At 40.7% G+C, this 24617-nt stretch overlaps 2 protein-coding genes across 2 annotated transcripts; both read right to left on the minus strand.

The window, feature by feature from the left end:
* Nucleotides 1–5411: 5411 nt before the first annotated feature.
* LOC117597015 (uncharacterized) lies at nt 5412–8564 on the minus strand. Its single transcript, XM_053233213.1, has 5 exons — nt 8504–8564; nt 6960–7259; nt 6558–6851; nt 6011–6126; nt 5412–5498 (listed from the first exon to the last, which is right to left on the minus strand). Exons 1-5 carry the CDS (start codon nt 8562–8564, stop codon nt 5436–5438), a joined length of 834 nt encoding a protein of 277 aa, XP_053089188.1. The 3' UTR covers nt 5412–5435.
* A 4245-nt stretch (nt 8565–12809) lies between these two features.
* LOC128318100 (uncharacterized) lies at nt 12810–24192 on the minus strand. Its single transcript, XM_053233214.1, has 5 exons — nt 24132–24192; nt 22864–23163; nt 22467–22760; nt 14857–15112; nt 12810–13870 (listed from the first exon to the last, which is right to left on the minus strand). Exons 1-5 carry the CDS (start codon nt 24190–24192, stop codon nt 13828–13830), a joined length of 954 nt encoding a protein of 317 aa, XP_053089189.1. The 3' UTR covers nt 12810–13827.
* Nucleotides 24193–24617: the final 425 nt, after the last annotated feature.

Genomic DNA, 24617 nt, shown 5'->3' on the forward strand with positions numbered 1-24617 from the left:
AGTGACCGTAGTTGAGTAAGTGAGCAGAGATAGTAATTGCACATTTACATTCTACATTTAGTGCATTGAGAGTTTAGAGTCCTGATAAATAAAGTGATCAGGTGATAGTATTGCACATTGACATTCTACATATGATATAAACAGCAAGTGTAGACAAAAGTAGAGAAATAAGTCACTGGAGTTGGACACAGTGATCAGAGGTAGTACTGTATATTGACAGTTAACGTTTAGTGAATTTGTGGGTTTATAGTCCTGATAGCATTAGGGAAAAAACTGTCCTGAAAAGCGAGTGGTCCTTGTTCTTAAGGATCTGTACCGCCTGTCCGAGGGCAGTAGATCAAACAGGTGGTGGCCTGGGTGTGATGTGTCCTTGATGATGTTTTTGGCCCTAATGAGATAACGGGAGCAGGCAATAGCTTCCAGCAAGGGTAGTGAGCAGCCAGTGATTTTTTGGGCTGTGTTGATTATCCTTTGGAGGGCTCTTGTCTGCTGCAGTGCAACTGGAGGGGCAGTGGTAGCTCAGTGGTTAAGATGTTGGACTACTGATTGGAAGGTCATGAGTTCAATCCCCAGCACCATCAAGCTGCTACTGCTGGGCCCTTGAGCAAGGCCCTTAACCCTCAACTGCTCAGTTGTATAAAAAAAAATGAGATGTAAGTGTAAGTCGTTCTGGATAAGGGTGTCTGCTAAATGCTGTAAATGTAAACTGGAGTACCACACCAAAATGCTGTATACTACCATGCTTTCGATGGTGGAGTGGTAAAAGGCCACCAGCAGCTTGCACTCCAGGTTGTTTTTTCTGTGCACTCTGAGGAATTGTAGCCGTTGCTGTGCCTTTTTGATGATTGCTAAGGTGTTAGCAGACCAAGAGAGGTCATCAGATATGTGGACACCCAGGAATCTGTACCTTGTCAGATACTCCGTCAGGGCCAGCATCCTTTCTTGTCTTTACGGTTTTGAGCACTTGTCTCTCCTCCCATTCCTGTAGGGTGAGATGGCAGGTGCTAGAGGTTGGTGGTGGCATTGAATTTGCATTGGCCCCAGTGACCTCAAAGCAGGCAAAGAAATGGTTAAGTTCCTCAGCCAGTGAGGCATCAGCATAGATGGTGCTGTGGTTATTGTTCTTGGAATTGGTGATGCTCTGAATTCCCTGCCACACTCTTCTTGGGTCTTTGAGCAGTGACTGGACCTCACTTGTCATCCACTTGTCATCCAGTTTTTCTGGATCTTTTTGTCGACAGTGACATTGTCCGTGCAGTTTTTAATATAAAACAATACAGTTTCTGTGTATTGCTCCAGGTCCTGCTGTTCAAAAACCTCCCAGGCTGTACATTTCAAACAGTCCTGCAGTTGAGAGAGAGCTCCCTCAGGCCAAGTTTTTATGATCTTTATGACTGGCATTGTTTTCCTCCTCAGCGGGGTGTACGCAGGGAGAAGGAGCAGTGAACAGTGACCTGACTGTCCTAGGTGGGGGAGAGGTGCAGCCCTGTAGGCATTCTTTATGTTGGAGTACACATGGTCCAGTGTATTTTTCCTTCTGGTTGCACACTTATCATATTGGGTGAAATTAGGTAGTACTGTTTTCAGGCACGTTTGATTAAAATCACCCGCTATGATGTACACTCCGTCTGGATGAGTTCGTTGGTGTTTATTTACGGTAGTGATTAGCATTAGCGTCTGCTGGAGTGTACACAGCAGTCACTATCACTGCTGTTAGCTCTCTTGGTAAATAAAATGGTTTACAAATAACCGTCAGCATTTCTAAGTCAGGGGACCAGTACCTGTCTATGATTTTACCAATCATTGTGCACAAAGATGCAAAGTCCCCCTCTTCTGCTCTTACCCGAGTCTTTGTTTCTGTCCTGCCAGTGGATTGTCGTCCTGCTAGCTGAATCGCAGCATCGGGAATTAGCGCGTGAAGCCAGGTTTTGGTTCATTCACATTACCATCACGCAGCAATCCCGAACGAGACGATTTGCTGTGATTTGTAGCTCCAACTCATCCATTTTGTGTGTCATAGATCTGGCTTGGTGAGAAAGATGCTCGGAAGTGGTGGTTTAAACGGTTGTTTACATAGCCGAATAAGTAGGCCTGCCCGGCATCCTCGTTTTTGTTTCCTCTCCCCCCGCTGCCTCCTCTGGCTTGTTCATTAAGGATCTAAAACCAGACCTGCATTTCTGTAAAGCTGCTTTAGCACAATGTCTATCGTTAAAAATCACTATATAAATAAAATTGCATTGAGTGAAATCTGGCCAGTCTGGGTTTATATCAGATGTGATCTCACAGCACAGGTGAAATAACATCACAGTCTGAAATCTTGTGTTGGCTTTAATAAAACTCAGCAGGTCCAAAGTGCCATTGCTGAAACCACAGTGGAGGTCAGGAGGTATCTGACTGATTTACATATCTAGTGTTTAGCAGAGACTCTTATCCAGAGAGATTCATACCTCTAAGAACAGAAACCCACTGGAGTCCTGGAGGACAAATTCTGCTTCTTTTACAGATGCAGTAATGAAGCAGCTGCAGACTTAATCTACATTTGAATAAAGACAGAGTAAAGTATAACATTACATTAAAGGATAAATGTTTTAAATATTTTCTGATGTTCCTAGTAAAAAGCCCCAGCAAAAATTATTTCCCAAAATAAAAACATACAAGTATATTTGTGTTTTTCTGCATCTGTTTATTCCTGTATTCTTCTGAAAACGTCTGTTTATTCCTGTATCCCTTTGACTTATACAAACAAGTATTATACACATCATCAACTGCAGAACGTAATAAATAAGCAAAGGAGGATTTTCTGATGTCACTTTCTGAAGCCATCTTTAGTCAAGGCACCACAAATGAGCTATTTACATATTTACATTATTCTATAATTTCTATCCAGAACACAGACAATATTAATTTACATTTACATTTATGCCATTTTTGCAAATGCGGCATGACTTACAGAAGTGCTTTTAAGTCTTTAGACGTTGGTTGAAGACTACCAGTGACTCAGCTGCTAGGACATCTAGAGGAAGTTTATTCCAATCATTCGGACACCTCAGCGCCAGAACTTTATTTCTGTATTCTTTTGACTTATACAAATAAATCTGGTATTTCTAGATTACACATCATCAACTGCAGAACATAATAAATAGGCAAATGTTAGAAAGGAGATAGCTGCTATCGGCTAACTCAAACATGAGCAAATAGTAGAGGTGGGAAATACACAAAAATATTAAAACATGATTGTGGGATACACGGCATGCAGCAGGAAATGTAGGTTTGGTAGGAAATTTACAGCAAAACAACGCTGCATTTAAAAATAAACCTTTTAATTTGGTAATACTTTTATTTAATGTCTAAAAATTAGCAGTGAAAAGGAAAACAAATGTTTAAAAGAATTTAAAAAAAAAAGTTTAATAATCAAAACAGTAGAATATATATGTAACATGAGATCAGCTGTTTCCAGAATCTCAGTAGAGAGCTATTGGAACATCAGCACTGTAACATTTTTACTCCAGCTGTGTTAAAGCCTCAGCATATGTAACATGGAGATAACGTCTGTGAGCGCTGTGTGAAGATAAAACCACCGTCATGAGCTCACACACACTCTGCAGTTTCATAATGTTCGTGTTTTTCCCACCTGTCTGTTGTGATTCCTCTCCCTGTGAGCTGCTCCATGTCAGTTTGAGCTGCTCAGTAACTTTCCCACTAGCTGGGACTGATCAGTGTTTACTGGGTGTGTCCTCATACACACGTGTTCACTAGCTGGGACTGATCAGTGTTTACTGGGTGTGTCCTCATACACACGTGTTCACTAGCTGGGACTGATCAGTGTTTACTGGGTGTGTCCTCATACACACGTGTTCACTAGCTGGGACTGATCAGTGTTTACTGGGTGTGTCCTCATACACACGTGTTCACTAGCTGGGACTGATCAGTGTTTACTGGGTGTGTCCTCATACACACGTGTTCACTAGCTGGGACTGATCAGTGTTTACTGGGTGTGTCCTCATACACACACGTGTTCACTAGCTGGGACTGATCAGTGTTTACTGGGTGTGTCCTCACACACACGTGTTCACTAGCTGTGTCTGATCAGTGTTTACTGGGTGTGTCCTCATACACACGTGTTCACTAGCTGGGACTGATCAGTGTTTACTGGGTGTGTCCTCACACACACGTGTTCACTAGCTGGGACTGATCAGTGTTTACTGGGTGTGTCCTCACACACACACACGTGTTCACTAGCTGGGACTGATCAGTGTTTACTGGGTGTGTCCTCATACACACGTGTTCACTAGCTGGGTCTGATCAGTGTTTGCCCCTAATTTGGAAAACCCTTCAAGCTGGAAGTTGATGCCAGCAGTACTGGTGTGGGTCGTAACAGAGGACACACCCAGTAAACACTGATCAGTCCCATCTATTTTATTATTATTTTTTTTTCCCTATTTTCAGTGTCATTAATTTTGTAGGACACTGAATAAAAGTATGATTAAACTCAGTTTCTCACAGTTTTTAAAATTAAACAGCTGTTTTACTGGATGCCTATATTTCATAATGCACATTGTTTATCATGTATCACTGGACCAACATTTCTAAAGGGTGGGAATATTTATGCGCCACAAGGGGAAAAATGTGTTAGCTCGATTTGTAAATCATGTAGTTTGTGTCTAGTTCAATAAAATATTAACAGCTGACAGGAATTAGAGAAACTGAAAGTGTAAAAGGCGCAGCTTCAGCAGCAGAGCAAACCGAGTTTTTAACCTTCACACAGGTGGGAAAAACATGAGCTTGCAGGGTTCACAAACCTGAACACTTCTGAAGAAAGTCAGAGCAGAAACAACGATGCAAAACAAAAAGTAATAATTCAAACATGCTGTATGAAGTTATAAATCTCTTCCCTCTGGTACTCCATTCTTATGTTTGAGCTTCAGGTTCTCCTCCTGCTTCATCATCATTTGTTTCTCTGGCAGTTTAGGCATTTCTGAGGTACCATTCCAGGTCTGGTCTCTTCCTGCTCCACTGTATGAGTTAATAGAGATGAAACGTATAAAATATCATTAGTATTTAATAATGTGACCTTGATGCCATCTGAACAGGTTCTGTTCTTAGAGGAGGTTCTTCTGAGACCAAAACACAAGGTTCTATTCTTAAAGGAGCTGGAAGCTCATCACATTGCTGAAGAACCAGGACTGAAGCAGATCCCAGAGAAGGACAGATGATGTGGTGCTCAGTGAAATCATCTCCAAAGGTAATATATGACAGGAGAAGCCTATAAGAAGATCTGATGAGGATATGTAACAGATAAAGGGATTAAAAAAAAAACTTGCAGTAGAATCATGCTGTATGAAGTTATAAGTCTCTTCCCTCTGTTATTCCATTCTTATGTTTGAGCTTCAGGTTCTCTTCCTGCTCCAACATGCTTTCATTCTCTGCCTGGTCCCTCATTTGTATGGTGCCATTCCAGCTCTGATCTCTTCCTGCTCCACTGCTGCTCCTCTGTACGACTTAATAGAGTTGAAACGTATAAAAAATCATTAAAGTGCACATTATTAAATACTAATCACCAACTTCAAAACCTACACTCAATAAATTCATCACATCTCCTGAAAGGCTGAGGAATAAAATTAAGATGAATTCAGTTGAAAGTCTTTATTTATAAAGAGACTGTAGAGGATTTGCTTCTCAGAGTGAGACTGGAGGAATTCAGTTTTAAAGAGTCAGAGCATCGTATGTAATGCTGAGTGTTCAGATAAATATTTAAAACTATTAATAATCTGATGTTTAAACAGTTAACTGTTCTCTCTCAGTGATCATGTGAGATTACTGAATTAAACGTGGAACTATTCTGACAGTAAAAGTGTAATTTATAGGTGATAATTCTATTTATTTTGTGGAAGTGTGCATGCAGTGACTGAGTGGCGTCTAATCAGGGTGATGTGCTGTGGATTTTATTCTGGTTACAGCACACAGTCATGTGATCTCTGATGTCACGGAGCTGCACGTCGCTGGTACTTACTTCATCTCTTTGGCAGCACCGATTCCTCAGGTAGCAGATTATCATCACAGGCAGCGCAACAAGCAGAAGAACCATCAGCACTATCAGGATAATCGCCCACACTGGTAGAGCTCTCTCTGTCTCAAACACACACACACACACACACACACACACACTGTTAGCTTTACTGACTTTATCCTACACACACACACACACACACACACACTGTTAGCTTTACTGACTTTATCCTACACACACACACACACTGTTAGCTTTACTGACTTTATCCTACACACACACACACACACACACACACACACACACACACTGGTAGCGCTCTCTCTGTCTCAAACACACACACACACACACACACTGTTAGCTTTACTGACTTTATCCTACACACACACACACACACACACACACACACACACACACACACACACTGTTAGCTTTACTGACTTCATCCTACACACACTTTGACTGCAAAAATCCTATTTGTTTCTTAGAAGAGGATTTATATTTAAATGTTGAAGTTTCCACACTGACACCAATCACACTGAATCCGTACCTCTCACTGATACTGAGTAAATATGAAGATCTTCATTATTCTCCGTGTCTCGGACGATGTAAACTCCCCCATCAGTGAGCTTTACTCCTCTCAGTGTAAGAACTGTGTTAGTGAGTGATGTTCTCGGTGTGTATTCAGCTGTACAGCTTAGTGATCTTCTATCCACAGTGCAGATCTGTTCACCATAAGGATCTGCTGAATCTTCACCCTTATAGATCACCTCCACTCGCTCTGATACGTGCAAATCCAGCTGCAGATCTTCACCAGGGTTTATCTGAACTGATGATGTCATGGCTGAGGAGAAAAAACACTCATCATCTTAACTGGGTGTAAATGTGATATAACACATTAAACCTAAATCAGTAAGAGTGTATAAGCTATAGAGCAGGTAAAGACACTTACTCTCGATGCTGAGACGCACATCATTAATGTCTCTGCCATCACACTCACACGTGTACATGTTCCTCATACTGTAATCAGCTGCAGTGATGGTGAGGGTGAGATCTCCCTTCAGGTACTGATCATAGGACATTTTAAATCCCTCCTTTAGTGACCAGCAGGATGTCTGATCACACCGAGCCACTGCATCATCTCGGTCACTGAACAGAGTCCATTTGGCCTCACGAGAACATTTCCGTTCACAGGGCAGAGCAGCAGCCTGATTAAACTTCACCTGTACAGTAGTGACAGCTGATGCAGGTACTGAAAGAGAGAAGCAGATAAACAGAATAAAATATAAACCTATACATGCACACATGATTAAATTAAAATTAAAATGTGTATATCTCACACATTTCAGTATAAAGCCTTCCTATAAAACACTTTGTATTTATAAATAAAACAATATGCACATGTGACCTGGTTGCAAGAAAACCATAAGAGACCAGAACCTGTCATAAGAGAACTACAGATTCTTTCAAGAATCAGACTGATGTTAGCTAAAATGTTCTTCAGTTGTTATTATGGATTAGCACTAAAGGACAGCGAGTGCTGTTCAGCTAAACTAACAGTGGAACTCTAGAAGATCCTTACGGTATGATTTTTTAGCAGGCTATACAGGTTTATTAAAGCAATGTAAATGAGTTATTTTAGCTAACTAGCAAGCTAAGCCTGTTAAACTGTTGATTATCTGATAGTAACGCAATGAAAACAGTTGTGTTTATAATCACATTTCTGATTCTGACGCTCAAAAGCACAGCTCAATGTTTTAGAAAACAAATTCTGTCTCAGCTCTTAAATCATTATAGTCTCCTGCATTGTTTCTGCAACCAGGAGGTGCAGCTGATGTCACACTAACGTCTCTCACTCAGGAGTCTATAATTCATGTTTTATATCATATATGATCTGTATACGTACATTTTAAACAATATTGCTGTTTTACATTTCACTAAATGTTATTATACGTTTTTCTCTTTCCATTATAATCACAACTGATTAAATAGCAGCATAAAATAAAAAGAAAAAAATATCAGTAAAGATCAAGATCAAGATATTTTACATGAATACATTCTGAAGTGTTTTTATTTTTTATTTACTGAAATGATTTCTAAACATATATGCTAATGAATGAGAAAAAAACCTAAAGGTACTGACACTTTCAGCCTCATCACTAAATCCAGAGTAAATAAACAGAATAAATCTAAAAGCCTCCATCCCGACAGGCTCCACCCCCTTTCCCCTGGTGACTGGTACACTGCTGCTGTTTGGCCTGTATTTGCATATGGAACCTGATTGGCTCTTATATTTGATGACGCAGTAACACTCTCCTGTAACTCAGGTTTGTTTCTTAATAGAAGGATTTTCACACTTTGATCCTCTGAACTCTCACATTAAATCCTGAGAAAGTAAATGTAATTAATCCTAAAACATGTTTAATAGAGGTTTGTAAGACTGTAAGAGGAACTCGCTGAGCCCAGTGTGAGCAGTGAGACTGAAATCACACTCACCTGTGATGAACGTGAGGATGAATAAAAGCAGGACATGGTGAGGAACCCTGCAGGACTCCATGTCTGAGACACAACACCACCAGCAGCACTGCACAGGTGAGAACAGGTGAGGAATTAACCAGGTACCTAAACACAATAAGTGCAGTGGGAAAGCTTAAGAACAAAGAACGACATGGAGAGTAGAGACAGGAACCTGACACACACACACACACACACACACACACACACACACACACACACACACACACACACACACACACACTGGAGCTGTGACGGCTAAGTGAGGGGCTAGTAATTACTAAGATTGATTAATATTTATTTGTAGCTATCTACTTCATAAAACTTTGTAACCTCATTAACTAAGAATTACTACTACTAATAATAATAATGGTGATAAGATATGATTAAAAAAAAGTTATAATAAAAGAGTTTTTTTTTTGTATTTTTTAATTTATGCAACCATCAACAACATACATAATCACTAAGACAATACTACACGTGTACAAACAGAGGAAAAAACAGAAGGAACAAACATAAAATACTGTTTACACACAAATAAAAAACATACAGGAAAATCATGAACAAAATCAGGTATCAGCATCGATTCATCCCATTTCAGCTATAACTGATTCTGAAGATAACTTATGAAAGGCCACATAACAGCGAACGTGGAGCAGAACCCCACAGATTCAGTCTTATTTTTCCAGACTTAAGAATTGTAGTACTTTTCTAGCCCACTGTTTAAAGGAAAGAGGGGAAGCCTGTTTCCATCTGAGCAGAATCAACTGCCTCACCAGAAGAGAATAAAAGATGCATAGCGGTTGATATCACTGTTTGAAAGAGTGGTCTTTTCACTGACAATACCAAAGATGGCTTTTAGAGGGTTTGGACTAACATTTTTACTAAATCTTAGAATAAGACTCAAAAATCAGTGACCAGGAAACAAACAGCCTGGGACAAACCCAAAACATACGGGCAAGTGTAGCAGGGGATTGAATGCATCTTGAGTTCGGTCAATACGAGGAGTATATATTTGCCAACCTGGTCTTAGATAAGTGAAGTCTGTGTACCACTTTAAATTGCAAGAGACTGTGTCTGGCATAAATAGAAGACCCATGAACCCTATATTTAGCCTCATGTCACTCCTTGTCAGTCATGCAAAGTTTAAGATCTAGTTGCCAAGAGTCTCTGTGCATTATTAGGAGTGGACAATAATGATGCAGGTTTAATGTACAAACTGAAGATAGTACCTCTCTGAGCCGTGCTGACAGGAAAAAACTGGACTATTGTATTTGGTTCAGGAAGGAAAAGAAAAGAGGTGAAATTCTTGCACATAAAATCACTCATCTGTAGATATCTGAAAAAATGAGTCTTTGGTATTTTGAACTGAGATTCTAATTGTGCAAATGATAGGAAGCTCCCATCAACAAATAGATCTTTGAATAATGAAATGACTTTTTCCTGCCATAGCAAGAATGCAAGGTCATTAAGAGGCTGGACAAATCCATAATTTCTGGCACCTGGTGCACAAACAGAACCTCTCTGCCATCCATAATATTTACGAATTTGGACCCAAATCTGAACAGAATTCCAGTCCACAGGACGTACTGAATGAGAGTCAAGACCGAGTGGTAAGGGTGAGAATAAAAGGGCTGGAAATGAAAAAGGAAGGCAAGCTGAGGATTCAATATGGACCCAATCCGGTAAATGATTAGAGTTATGTGAATCCTGCCAATATGCTAAAGCTCTCAAATTGCAGGCCCAGTAATATAGTTAGAAATGTGGAAGAGCCATCCTCCCTAGTTCCTTGGGATTTCATAAAAAACACAAGCATATTCTAGGGAGTTTCTTATTCCAAAGAAAAGATGCTATTGTCTTAATTAAATAAACAACATAAGATTTTTTAATATTTATATATACTTTCCAGCCAAGGGGATACAAAGCCTGGACTATTTTTCAACAGTTATCTTTGTTCAGACTAAATGTGGAGCAAAATTAAGTTTAAATAACTCAGAAATATTTCTTGATACAACCACACCAAGATATGTGACACTGTCTGGGGCTAATTTAAATGGATAAGCAGAAAAGGAAGATAGTTTTGCAGCTTGATTTATAGGAAATAGCTCACTCTTGGAAAGATTTACATTATATCCTGACATAGTGCTGAAACACTCAAATACAGCCACAACATGAGGAAGAGAATTATGTGGATCTGAGATATACAGGAGCAGGTCATCTGCGTATAATGATAATTTACGCTCTCTGCCCCTCTAATAATTCCCTGAATAACTGATGTTGATCTCAGCAAAACAGCTAAAGGTTCAATCGCTACTGTGAAAAGTGGGGACACATGGGGCCTCCCTGTCTAGTTCCCCTGTGTAATGGAAGAAATTGTGAACTAATATTATTAGTGATGACAGATGAGGAGGGAAAAGCATACAGAAATTTTACCCATGATAAGAACTTTGGGCCCAAACCGAATTTCTTTAAACAGCTGAAAAGATCCACTTCTGCTAAAGCAGCAATAAAACCGGAAGTGAAAAACCAGCCGTTCTTCCTGAAAGTGCTGAAGCAAGCACACACAACCACAGACACACCACACACACACACACACACACACACACACACACACACACACAGCGAGCTCCTACACACCCACACACACACACACCACACACACACCACACACACACACACACACACCACACAACCACACACACACACCACACAACCACACACACCCAAAGCACCTTAACTTTCTACAAAATGATTATTTTAAATAGATCAGTAACAAAACAATCACACAATTCATAGTATCTGTGAGTATACAGGCTAAAAAATGGCAATATCGATCGAAGTTTAAAGAGATAATAATAATAATAATAATAATAGTAATAATAATAATAATATAGATTCTTAGAAAAGGTTTTTTTGTAAATTTATTTTTATCTGACTTAAAACTTTTTAGAGTCTCATATATATGTATGTATGTATGTATGTATATGTGTGTATATATATATATATATATATATATATATATATATATATATATATATATATATATATACATATATGTACACATTTATATAAATCTTTTAGCCTGTATACTGATAGATACTGTCAACTGTTGTGTTTGTTTTGTGACTTTATTGTGTAGAAAGTTAAGCTGCTTTTTACGTGCGGCTTCATTAACCGTGCTTTCAGGAGGAGCAGTGAGATTACTCGCAGTGTCAGGAGCAGTAAAATATAATCATAAAGCTAAAGCGGCAGTAAAACTGGAAGTGAAGGTGTCAGGAGCCATTTTGTTGTTTAGCCTGAGATAGCTAGCTCACTACATTAACGCTATTTTCTCTAGTAAATACACCACCGTTTGGCGTTTATTAGCAAAAACAATAAAAACACTAAACACTACTCTAAATAACAATCCGGTATTTCTGTACAACTATTTACAGAACTATTTACTGTCGGGTGTTTTATTTATTTATTTATTTATTTATTTTCCACGGCGGCCATTTTACAGAAACTCTTCATGACTAGTTTATTAAAAGTGCAGCTCTGTATTAACACATAAACTCATCTCAGTCGCTTAAACTGTAATATTTATATAACATTTGTGTGTTATAATATCTGTAATTAACTCACTGTGTGAAGGTTAAACACTCGGTCTGATCCACTCCGCTCCGTGCCGCTGAAGCTCCATCTTTTACACTTTCTTATTCGATTCACGCATGCGCACTTCACTCTCACAGCTAGTGATCTGTAACAGCCTGCATCAGTCTTTTACAGGTTTTTTAAAGTTGTTTTTTCTCAGTCAGTTTTAGCGCTTATTCCTCTCAGCTGTTAATATTTTATTGAACTAGACACAAACTACATGAATTACAAATCGAGCTAACACATTTTTCCCCTTGTGGTGCATAAATATTCCCACCCTTTAGAAATGTTGGTCCAGTGATACATGATAAACAATGTGCATTATGAAATATAGGCATCCAGTAAAACAGCTGTGTTTAATTTTAAAAACTGTGAGAAACTGAGTTTAATCATACTTTTATTCAGTGTCCTACAAAATTAATGACACTGAAAATACGGAGACAAAAAATAAATAAATAAACAAAATTTGTACCATTTTACAGTTTTAAAGCTTCAGTACAAATTTACCACTGTTGTTTCCATTCTCCATGAGTTTTTAATTGTTATAAAAATACAGATGATATCCGCAATATATCATAGAAAAGTATATTGTGACATCATTTATCACATTATTATGTCATACTGCACAACCCTATATGACACACACACACACACACACACACACACACACACACACACACACACACAACATGTTAAGCTTTTGTCACAAAGGGGAAGGTCAGTATTTCAACATTTAGAGAGTAATCCTGCACTAAAGTAATGCCACACTTTGATTTCGTGTTGTAGCTCATGATCTTATTTGCATGTTGTTGTGGCTTCTGTAAACTGCAGGACTGATGTTATGGTTTAGATAGAAAAGGGGAGCTAAGATTAATTTATAGGTATAGAACAGATACTCATGCTTTTCTTCTGAGATACACTGACCAACCAAATTCTAAAACTCACCAACCCCATTCTAAAACTGTGTTCTGAGATGCTTTTCTGCTCACCGTGGTTGTAAAGAGTGGTTATTTGAGTTATTTGAGTGAATTATTTGAGTGGTTGTTTGAGCGTTCCTGTCACCTGAAATAATGAGCAGGTGTACAGGTGTTCCTAATAAATTGGTCAGTGAGTGGACTTTACAGTGCGTGGTCAGCGGTCTCAAAATTGGTTGTGGGTGTATGGGGTGGCCTGGGTGGGTGTTTAAAAAGTACAATGTTCATAAACAATATCTGTGATGAGGAGCTGCTTTGCATTCATTTTATATTTAAAGGGTCCCTGGCTGCAACATCTATTGCTTGAGGCATTTGTGTGCACTGTGTTTGGCTCGAGATTATTTTAGAGTTCTGAAATTATTTTTATAGATCTAGGTCTAGTTTCATATACAGTCAGATCCATAAGTATTTGGACAGTGACACAATTTTCATAATTTTGCTTCTGTACACCGCCACAAGGGATTTGAAATGAAGCAATCAAGATGTGATTGAAGTGTAGACTTTCAGCTTGGGGTTTAACAAAAATACTGCATTAACCATTTAGGAATTACGGCCATTTTTTAATGGAGTCCCTCCATTTTCACAGGCTCAAAAGTAACTGGACAAACTAAAATAATCATAAATGTTAGGATTATTTTTAATACTTAGATGCGAATCCTTTGCAGTCAGTGACGTCCATGGTTTCCAGATTTCAGGCAGTCACCAAATGCTGAGTTTCCTCCCTCCTTCCTTCCTGAAAGCGCTGAAACACCCACACACCACACAACCACACACTACACAACCACACACTACACAACCACACACCACACACAACCACACACACCCAAAGCACCTTAACTTTCTACAAAACGATTATTTTATATAGATCAGTAACAAAACAATCACACAACAATTCATAGTATCTGTGAGTATACAGGCTAAAAAATGGCAATATCGATCGAAGTTTAAAGAGATAATAATAATAATAATAATAATGAAAATAATAATAATAATAATATAGTTTCTTAAAAAAGGTTTTTTTGTAAATTTATTTTTACGCTACATAAGGCCAACCAGACCGCCGACCAGTCAACATCGCCGGAAATTCCTTCCAAACAACAACGCAACGAGGGAATCCCTGGCAACACAAACGCAAGTATAGTACCTCCAGATTCTCCTCGGAAGAAAAAGCAGCAATAAAACCTGAAGTGAAGTCCGTCACGTGACTGCGGTTAAGCCAGCCGTTCTTCCTGAAAGGCTTTTACGCACTTAATTTTAACTTAAAATTACTACTACTAATAATAATAATAATAAGCTATGATAAAAGTTATAATAAATGTGTTTTTTTTTTAATCACAATATAATCATAAAGGTAAAGCGGCAGTAAAACCGGAAGTGAAGGCCGTCAGGAGCCATTTTGTTGTTTAGCCTGAGATAGCTAGCTCACTACATTAACGCTATTTTCTCTAGTAAATACACCACCGTTTGGCGTTTATTAGCAAAAACAATAAAAACACTAAACACTACTCAAAATAACAATCCGGTATTTCTGTACAACTATTTACAGAACTATTTACTGTCGGGTGAGTTATTTATTTATTTATTTATTTATTTATTTTCCATTTTACAGAAACTCTTCATGACGAGTTTATTAAAAGTGCAGCTCTGTATTAACACATAAACTCATCTCAGTCGCTTAAACTGTAATATTTATATAACATTTGTGTGTTATATCTGTAATTAACTCACCGTGTGAAGGTTAAACACGCGGTCTGATCCACTCCGCTCCGTGCTGCTGAAGCTTCACCTGCATGCTGAAGCTCCTCCTGCATGCTGAAGCTCCTCCTGCGTGCCGAAGCTCCTCCTGCGTGCCGAAGCTCCTCCTGCGTGCTGAAGCTCCTCCTGTGTGCTGAAGCTCCTCCTGTATGCTGAAGCTCCTCCTGCGTGCTGCGTGTCGGTACCGTTACTCCCGTCGTTCGTTCTGTTGTCAAGTGACGTGACAGCACTGGATAGAGAAATTAGTTAATTTACAACCTTCCTTACAAACGGGTGCATAGTAATCATTATTATTATTATTATTATTATTATTATTACTAAAACATAACACCACAGATCTTCAAGAAACAGTAACAAAAACAGAGTGACAGGAATGGACAGACCTTTTTTTATTTCTAGGAAAATGCTTATTACACATCTTTTGATAATTTTATGATAATTCCTAAATATGATGCAACATACAAAAAATATAGTTTTACGTTATAGTATTACTGACTGAGGTACTGATCCGGGAAGTGGTCACGTGACAAAAGAACTGTAACAGACTTTATTCGATTCTTATATTGCACTAATTGTGGATGTACTGGCGCTCGTGGGTTTCTGAGTTCTCTCTGGTGTGTGTTGGAGAATAAAAAGTTAAGAAGAGTTCGGATGTTCTCGTTTATTGTTTTCTTATCCATAAGTGTTCAGGCGAACCCTGCACGAACGCTCGGTCACACTGGTGGCAGCGGTTTTGTTTTATTTGCGTTTACGTGGTTCAGTGTTACTGCGGGTGTTTAACTAGTTAGTTTATAGTCGAAAGTTCTTAGTGGAGTTCGCATGTGTGGGTTCAACGTGACGCGGCCATCATGTGGTGTAAAGACGAGGATGATTTATATTCAAGACGGGACCGCGACAAGATTAACAGACATGTGAGAATTGAGTTACCGCCGCCGTTCTCCGGTGACGAGAAGCAGAGCTTTCTGTGTTGGGCACGGCAGTTCGAGGTCGCGGTCAGAGCACTCACAGAGGGACATGGTGCTGCGTCCTATAATTATGAACCGGCGCGGATTCTACCGACGCGGCTGAGCAACGCAGCATTTCTTTAGTGGGACAGCCTTCCTCATACTGTTCAGGCTGATTATACAGCGGCAAAAGAAAGACTCAGGGAGGCCTTTGGACAGCGGCAGTTTTTGGTTCGCTTCAGAGCCAGTCTATCAGCCCGCCCTCGTGCTCCGCGGGAAAGTTTGGAGGTGTATGCGGCGGAGATCAGCAGGCTAGTGGACGAGGCTTTTCCTGAATACGGCGACAGAGCCCAAAGGGAAGAAAAATTTCATCGTTTCCTTGCTGGTTTGGATCCGGTGCTCAGAGCTAAATGCCTTGAACAAGGAGCGACGGATTTGGAGGAGGCTGTGATAATTGCAGGTCGGTGTGAGAATGCTAGAGACGCAATAAAGTCTGATTACATGACTGGTAACGTTGCGGGAAGTAATAATGATGGAGGAGCTGTGGCTGCTGTTTATTCTGTGACTGATAATGGAGAACTTTATAGAGCTGTGGATCGACTGACAGAGGAAATGAGGGATATGAGAATGGAATTGAGGCGCTTGTGCGATGAAAACCAAAAACTGAAAGCCAGAGTGAGCCCTAGAGCAATGGACAAGTGGGATGGAGACCACTCTCAGTCTTATGGAATGTGCCAGTGTGTCTGCGGGGGTCGCGGATGCCAGTCACGTGTCTTTGATAGCACTCATAGAGGCCGCTCACCTGGGAGGAAACTGTTCCAGCACCGTGATGGGAGTACATTAGGTATGGATGTGCGTAGTTATGAAAACTCACACTCTCCTTTGTCTCCAGCGAGACGCAGCCCCAGCCCCGGTTCTCGCAGATGGAACAGCTATGTGGATGATTCAAGAAAGCGAGGAGTACGTTTCATGTCACCTAGCGGAGCGGAGCGCCGCTACCAGTCGGAAAACTGACTGTAGCTGATGTTGCGGCCCGAACACCAGCTATGTTGCCTATGGGCCTTCAGATTGACAATGTCGATGTCAGTAATTCTGTATCAAAAGGCAACGATGTAATTACGGACGCTGGCCAGGAGCTGTTAGTATCGTATGTGAAAGGGGTGATGGAAGGCGTGGAGGTTCAGATGTTAGTGGACTCTGGTTCTAGTGTGTCTCTTATGAGTGCAGATTTTCGTATGTCAATTCCTACGCTTCGCAATCGCCCACCGAGAAAAGACTATGTGTCAGCCCATGCAGTGAATGGACAAATGCTAGATACACTGGGCACCATCTCTGTAACATTCCAGCTGGGGACGGAGTCATGGCAGCATGTATTTCATGTGCTAAGAGAAACCACACAGACTGTGTTGCTCGGCTGGGACTTTCTGTTGAAAAATCACGCCTTACTGGACCTCAGTCGTGCTAAGCTACAACTGTGGGACATCACGGTTCCACTACTTACCAGCAAAGACTTTGTTCCAACGTGCTGCAATGTGTCACTGGCCACCACTATAAATCTGCCACCTCTCAGCGAGACAATGGTACCAGTTAAAGTATGTTTACCTAACGCAGCCCATGTAGCGAGTGACTTTGTTGGATACATAGAACCCAATGTGGCGGAGTCTTCCAGTCTACTAGTAGCTCACACAGTGGCTGGGGTTCACAAAGGACTGACAAAGCCTCGGATTTTGAATCCTACTGGACATGACATTTCATTGAAACAAGGGATGCACCCGGGTGAGTTATACTCAGTTGAGGATTCTGATGTTCACCTGTTTCATGCCCCGGTTGATGTAGCTGCAGTGACCTCTTCCACAGCTGCGCCTCCTATATCACTAGACGAGTCACCTATTTCTGATTTGGAGAAAGCTGCACTATCAGCATTGCTGTTGGAATTCAATGACATCTTCAGCTCTTCCAAACTGAATACTGGCAAGTGCAAGCTAGTGAAACATTATATCAGAACTGGTGAGCAGACTCCCATCAAGCAGCGTGCACATCGTACATCCCCTGAAAAACATGCCGAAATAGAAAGACAGGTGGCTGGCCTGCTTGCGGACGGTGTTATCGAGGAGAGCTGTAGTCCCTGGGCATCGCCAGTTGTTTTGGTGAGAAAGAAGTGCGGCACCTGGCGGTTTTGTGTGGATTATAGACGCCTAAACAGTGTGACTATTAAAGATTCTCATCCTCTGCCCCGAGTGGACGACACACTGGACGCGCTGGCAGGTGCTGCGTGGTTCAGCACATTAGATTTTTCTAATGGTTACTGGCAGGTGGAAGTTGCGGAGGAGGACCGTGAAAAGACGGCTTTTACGACAGGACAGGGCCTCTATCAGTGGCGATCTATGCCGATGGGCCTTTCCAACGCCCCTGCCACATTTCAAAGTTTGATGGAGCTGGTCCTCAGAGGGCTCCCGTGGCACATCTGCATGGTATACCTCGATGATATTTTGATTTACAATAAAACCTTTGAGGAACACCTGTCAAGCCTCAAAGAGGTGTTTTTGAGAATCCAATCCGCAGGGTTGAGACTGAACCCACGCAAATGCTATGTTGCCAGAGATCATGTAGTCTTCCTGGGCCATGTAGTTTCTTGAAAGGGTCTTCAGCCCGACCCAAAGAACACAGAGAAAGTTTTGAACTGGCCAGTTCCCCGTTCTCCTTCTGAGGTGAGAGCCTTTGTGGGACTGTTTTCTTATTGTAGAGGTTTCGTCAAGGACTTTTCAAAAATTGCTGCTCCATTGAACCAACTCATTGGTAAAAATGTGCCCTTTGTGTGGACCGCTGTGTGCGATCAATCATTTAACCACCTGAAAAATGTGTTGTCGTCTGTGCCTGTCGTGATATTGCCTGATTTCAGTGTGCCCTTTAAAATCTACACTGACGCCTCAAACCTGGCTGTCTGTGCAGTTCTCGCGCAGGACAGAGATGGGTGTGAACATGTGGTGGCATATGCCAGCCGGGCATTGAATTCCACACAAAAGCATTGGTCCACATTTGATCGTGAGTTGTGGGCTATCGTGTGGGCAGTAAGGGAATTCAAGCACTACATTGGACTTGCCTCATTTACCATTATTACAGACCATCGACCACTCTTAGCCCTTATGTCCATTGATGATGACCCAACAGGAAGAAGAGAGAGATGGATTCTGGAGCTTGATCCATTGAATTGGGTCGTTGTACACAAAGATGGACATCATCACAAAAACGTGGATGCGCTTTCTCGCCGCCCTGAGACACCTGACATGAGTACTGCAAGTGAATGTGGTGAGTTCTGATCAAACAGACACTGACATTCCATGTTCCTCTGAAGTCACTGATTCTGCAGGAGATGCGACTGCGCAGGACTCACTTAACAATTCAGACAGCGTGTCTCCCATTAATGCTTTGTCCCATAGTTTATCAGACATTAGAGCTATGCAGAATGTTGACCCGGACGTTAAGACTGCTTTCAGTTGGGTGGCACAATCCCTACGACCGTCCAGGAGGAAGTTACAAGGAGCCTCTCAGTGCTTGCGGAAGCTTTGGACTGAATTCAACCATCTTTCTATCATTGACGGACTGTTATGCCGCTCAGTTTGCTGCCCTCACGATTTCCCTCACGAGTAAACCTGTAGTCCAAATAGTTGTTCCCTCTGCTCTAAAATCGGACATTCTTTTGCAATTGCATGGTGCCCCAGCTTAGGCCCATTTCTCTTCAGAGTGTGTGTGGGAACGGGCGAGACAATTTTGTTACTGGCCTTCCATGTACAGGGACATCAAAGCATGGACATCAAAGCATGAGCAGTGCAAGGCATGTCAGACACGGCGCAGTCCTGTTCCAGCCCACCATGCGCCGATGGGTGGATCCCAGTCAGTGCGGCCATTTGAATGAGTGGCTATGGACATCTTAGAGCTGCCTGTGACTTCAAAAGGACCAGTACGTGCTGGTTGTCGAGGACTACTTCACTAAATTTGTAAATTTGTATCCCTTGCCTAATCAGTCGGCACAGACAGTAGCACATTGTCTGTTTGAGGATTATGTTCTACTTCATGGCGTTCCAGAGACTTTGCATTCGGACCAGAGTCGTCAGTTTGAGGCGGAGGTGGTTCAGACTCTCTGCCATCTTCTGGACATTAAAAAGACTCGCACCACGCCATACCATCCAAAATCAGATGGCATGGTTGAGCACTTTAATCGGACTCTGATTGATCAGCTGGCTAAGACACTTTTGACTTATGGGGGGGAATGGGACGATTATGTGAAGCATGTGGCATTTGCTTACAATACAACGACTCACTCCAGCACTCGTTTCACACCTTTCTTCTTGACCCACGGTCAGGAAGCACGGGTTCCCGCTGATGTACTGTTACCCACTCGTGCTCTTAACTCTCAGATGTCAGTGTCACATGCTGAATTTGTTTCCTCATTGCTGACTAAACTGAACCATGCCTTGAGCGGTGCACGGATGCACAGTGAGGCAGCTCACAACCGTCAAAAACTGTACCATGATGTTGGCTTGCGTCACCGGCCTTATGATGTAGGTGCCATGGTGTGGCTCCACATCCCGGTGGAGAGCCGCATGAAGCTGGCACCCCACTGGAAGGGATCTTATAAAATTGTGCAAGTCATGGGCAAGGGATCTTATAAAATTGTGCAAGTCATGTGGTGAACTGGGACTGACTTATCGGATTGTAAATCCTTTTGATGCTGGTGAGAGGGCACAGGTAGTGCATTATAATAGGGTGCAGCCATACACAGCCTGAATCATTTCCACTGGAGTCTGAAGTTTCTGGTGGAGCGGAGTGTGTGTCTCCCCGGAATGATCTGAGTACTTTGTCTGACTCGCAATGTTCAGTTAAGGAGTCTGAGCCAAGTGTTATTAAGACTGGGAGAGTTCGTAGACCTCCTGGCCATTTAAGGGGTTTTGTTCTGTATTGAAGTAACTGTTTGCCTGTGTGTATGGGAGAGTGCTAGTAGGATTTTGTTCTATTGCTGAGCCTGTTGTTTCTATACAAAAAGAAAGAACTAGAGTTTGGAAAATGGGGGAAAATTTACTGTGTCAACTTTGGAAAAAAAAAAAAGTGTTAGGTGGTAAAAGAAATGTGTTCAAACAAACAAAGCTGGAAATATATATGGGGGGAATGCTGTGTTCTATTAGCAGGCTTGTTGCCATGTTACGAATGTGCTCTGTACTTTGTTTTGTGTCTTATTGTACACAGATGTTTATTGTTTCTGAATGTTGACCTTGTTATTCTGGCACATAAATGGGGACGTTTATTTTGTGAGGGGGGGACGTATGTAACAGACTTTATTCGATTCTGTTATATTGCACTAATTGTGGATGTACTGGCGCTCGTTGTGTGTGTGTGTGTGTGTAATGTATTTTTCCGCTCGTGGCTTGCCGTAGATAGACAATGGGCATGCGCACTTTTGGCGCGCTAGAGTGTCACAGGTTTTTGGAGTTCTCTCTGGTGTGTGTTGGAGAATGAAAAGTTAAGAAGAGTTCGGATGTTCTCGTTTATTGTTTTCTTATCCATAAGTGTTTAGGCAAACCCTGCACGAACGCTCGGTCACAGAACGAACGACTCGAAAGACTCGAGAGATGAACTAATCAATTCTCTTTCCGGCTAAGACTGCACTGGTTAAGCTCATGGGGCTGTCACGTGATGAACGAACGACTCAGACCCGAAGACTTGTCAGATAAGAGGCGAGGTGAGCTAATCATAGACTAAAGATCCAGGTAAACAATGAATTAATGTTTTCTGTTTCTTATAGCATTATAGTTTTGTCTTGTTTGTAGTGTGATCAACGTTTGCGTAAGTAGTAGATGTGTTAGGGAAGTAACACGTAACATTTTAATTATATTTTGCTAAAATGAACAAAATGAACGAAATGACTCGAAAAAAGATTCGTTCATTTTGCTGAACGAGACTCAAAGGTCCGAGTCGGTGAAATGATCCGAACTTCCCATCACTAAGCAACACTCACTGTTCGCTCGCTTTATCAGGACCAACACAAAGCAGCTATTCTGAGTTCTGCGCATGCGCGTCATTTGGATCGTAACGGCCAACTGCCGCTTCACGCTGAGGTAAAGTTAAGCGAAAATATATATTTTGTTCGCCGCTTTAATACAGTGGTTTCACTGTGTAATGTTAAATATCATGTTAGAGTTGTAATGGTTTATATTTTGAAGCTTTTATTACGCTTCATAATTGTGTAATTTATCGTCGTGTTTGCATGGTAGCTCATCTGTCTCACACACACACACACACACACACACACTGTAAGCTTTACTGACTTTATTCTAAAGCCATTATTTGTGTGTTATTGTTTTGGAATTATATTTATATTTATATTTATATAATCAGTGACATTTATATGGATTAATATTTATAAGTTATTGTTTGGTATTTAAAACATTTTCTGATTTTAACTAGTAGCTAAATGGTCATGTGATCTTATATTAAATTAAAGCCATCATCAGATGCCAAAATCAGACTGTTTGCCGTTATCACACTGTCGCAAACATAAAACTGTACTCAGTGTTTCCCAAAATTCAGTTTATTCTGCTAAATGTTGAATTTTCCACACAGACACCAATCACACTGAATACGTACCTCTCACTGATACTGAGTAAATATGAAGATATTCATTAGTCTCCGTGTCTCGGACGATGTAAATTCCCCCATCAGTGAGCTTTACTCCTCTCAGTGTAAGAACTGTGTTAGTGAGTGATGTTCTCGGTGTGTATTCAGCTGTACAGTTTAGTGAGCTTCTATCCACAATGCAGATCTGTTCACCATGTGGATCTGCTGAATCTCCACCCTTATAGATCACCTCCACTCGCTCTGATATGTGCAAATCCAGCTGCAGATCTTCACCAGCGTTCATCTGAACTGATGATGTCATGGCTGAGGAGAAAAAACACTCCACATCTTAACCTAAATGTGATATAACACATTAAACCTAAATCAGTAAGAGTGTATAAGCTATAGAGCAGGTAAAGACACTTACTCTCGATGCTGAGACGCAGGTCATTAATGTCTTCACCATCACACTCACACGTGTATAAACCCCTCATACTGTAATCAGCTGCAGTGATGGTGAGGGTGAGATCTCCCTTCAGGTACTGATCATGGGACATTTTAAATCCCTCGTTTAGTGACCTGCAGGATGTCTGATCACACCGAGCCACTGCATCATCTCGGTTACTGAACAGAGTCCATTTGGCCTCACGAGAACATTTCCGTTCACAGGGCAGAGCAGCAGCCTGATTACACTTCACCTGTACAGTAGTGACAGCTGATACAGGTACTGAAAGAGAGAAGCAGATAAACAGAATAAAATATAAACCTATACATGCACACATGATTAAATTAAAATTAAAATGTGTATCTCTCACACATTAACAAACTAACAAAGTTAGTGAGTTCACTTTAAGCTGGTTAAATATGTCCTTTATAATTAACTCCTCAGGAGGAACGTGATCCAGGTATCTGGCCTCAGCTAACTAGTTTCTTCATGTAGATTTTAAGCAAGTTATGTAGGTTTATTAAAGCAATGTAAATTAGATATTTTAGCTAACTAGCAAGCTATATAGGTTTATATATAAATAAATATTTAATGTATATACGTCATCTCTCACTCAGGAGTCTATAATTCATGTTTTATATCATATATCTGTATATGTACATTTTAAACAATATTGCTGTTTTACATTTCACTAAATGTTATTATACGCGTTTCTCTTTCCATTATAATCACAACTGATTAAATAGCAGCATAAAATAAAAAGAAAAAAATATCAGTAAAGATCAAGATCAAGATATTTTACATGAATACACTGTGAAGTGTTTTTATTTTTTATTTACTGAAATGATTTCTAAACATATATGCTAACGAATGAGAAAAAAACCTAAAGGTACTGACACTTTCAGCCTCATCACTAAATCCAGAGTAAATAAACAGAATAAATCTAAAAGCCTCCATCCCGACAGGCTCCACCCCCTTTCCCCTGGTGACTGGTACACTGCTGCTGTTTGGCCTGTATTTGCATATGGAACCTGATTGGCTCTTATATTTGATGACGCAGTAACACTCTCCTGTAACTCAGGTTTGTTTCTTAATAGAAGGATTTTCACACTTTGATCCTCTGAACTCTCACATTAAATCCTGAGAAAGTAAATGTAATTAATCCTAAAACATGTTTAATAGAGGTTTGTAAGACTGTAAGAGGAACTCGCTGAGCCCAGTGTGAGCAGTGAGACTGAAATCACACTCACCTGTGATGAACGTGAGGATGAATAAAAGCAGGACATGGTGAGGAACCCTGCAGGACTCCATGTCTGAGACACAACACCACCAGCAGCACTGCACAGGTGAGAACAGGTGAGGAATTAACCAGGTACCTAAACACAATAAGTGCAGTGGGAAAGCTTAAGAACAAAGAACGACATGGAGAGTAGAGACAGGAACCTGACACACCACACACACACTCATACCTAACACTGGAGCTGTGACGGCTAAGTGAGGAGCTAGTAATTACTAATTGATTGATTAATATTTATTTGTAGCTATCTACTTCATAAAACTTTGTAACCTCATCAACTGAAAACTACTACTACTACTAATAATAATGATAAGCTACGATCAAAGTTATAATTTAGGGAGAGCATTCATCTTAATTACAGCCTGGACTATTTTTCAACAGCTATCTTTGTTCAGGCTAAATGTGGAGCAAAATTAAGTTTAAATAACTCAGAAATATT

Source organism: Pangasianodon hypophthalmus, chromosome 4 (assembly GCF_027358585.1).
Source record: "Pangasianodon hypophthalmus isolate fPanHyp1 chromosome 4, fPanHyp1.pri, whole genome shotgun sequence".
NCBI classification, from domain to species: domain Eukaryota; kingdom Metazoa; phylum Chordata; class Actinopteri; order Siluriformes; family Pangasiidae; genus Pangasianodon; species Pangasianodon hypophthalmus.

Coding starts and splice junctions, on each gene's coding strand:
- LOC117597015 (XM_053233213.1), bottom strand. CDS start 8,564: ATGGAGTCCTGCAGGGTTCCTCACCATGTCCTGCTTTTATTCATCCTC. Junction 6,127..6,557: donor TTACTCAGTATCAGTGAGAG/GTACGGATTCAG, acceptor TGTTTGAGACAG/AGAGAGCTCTACCAGTGTGG. Junction 5,499..6,010: donor GGTGCTGCCAAAGAGATGAA/GTAAGTACCAGC, acceptor AACTCTATTAAG/TCGTACAGAGGAGCAGCAGT.
- LOC128318100 (XM_053233214.1), bottom strand. CDS start 24,192: ATGGAGTCCTGCAGGGTTCCTCACCATGTCCTGCTTTTATTCATCCTC. Junction 23,164..24,131: donor CATCCTCACGTTCATCACAG/GTGAGTGTGATT, acceptor TCTCTCTTTCAG/TACCTGTATCAGCTGTCACT. Junction 13,871..14,856: donor GCGTGTTTAACCTTCACACG/GTGAGTTAATTA, acceptor TGGGTGTTTCAG/CGCTTTCAGGAAGGAAGGAG.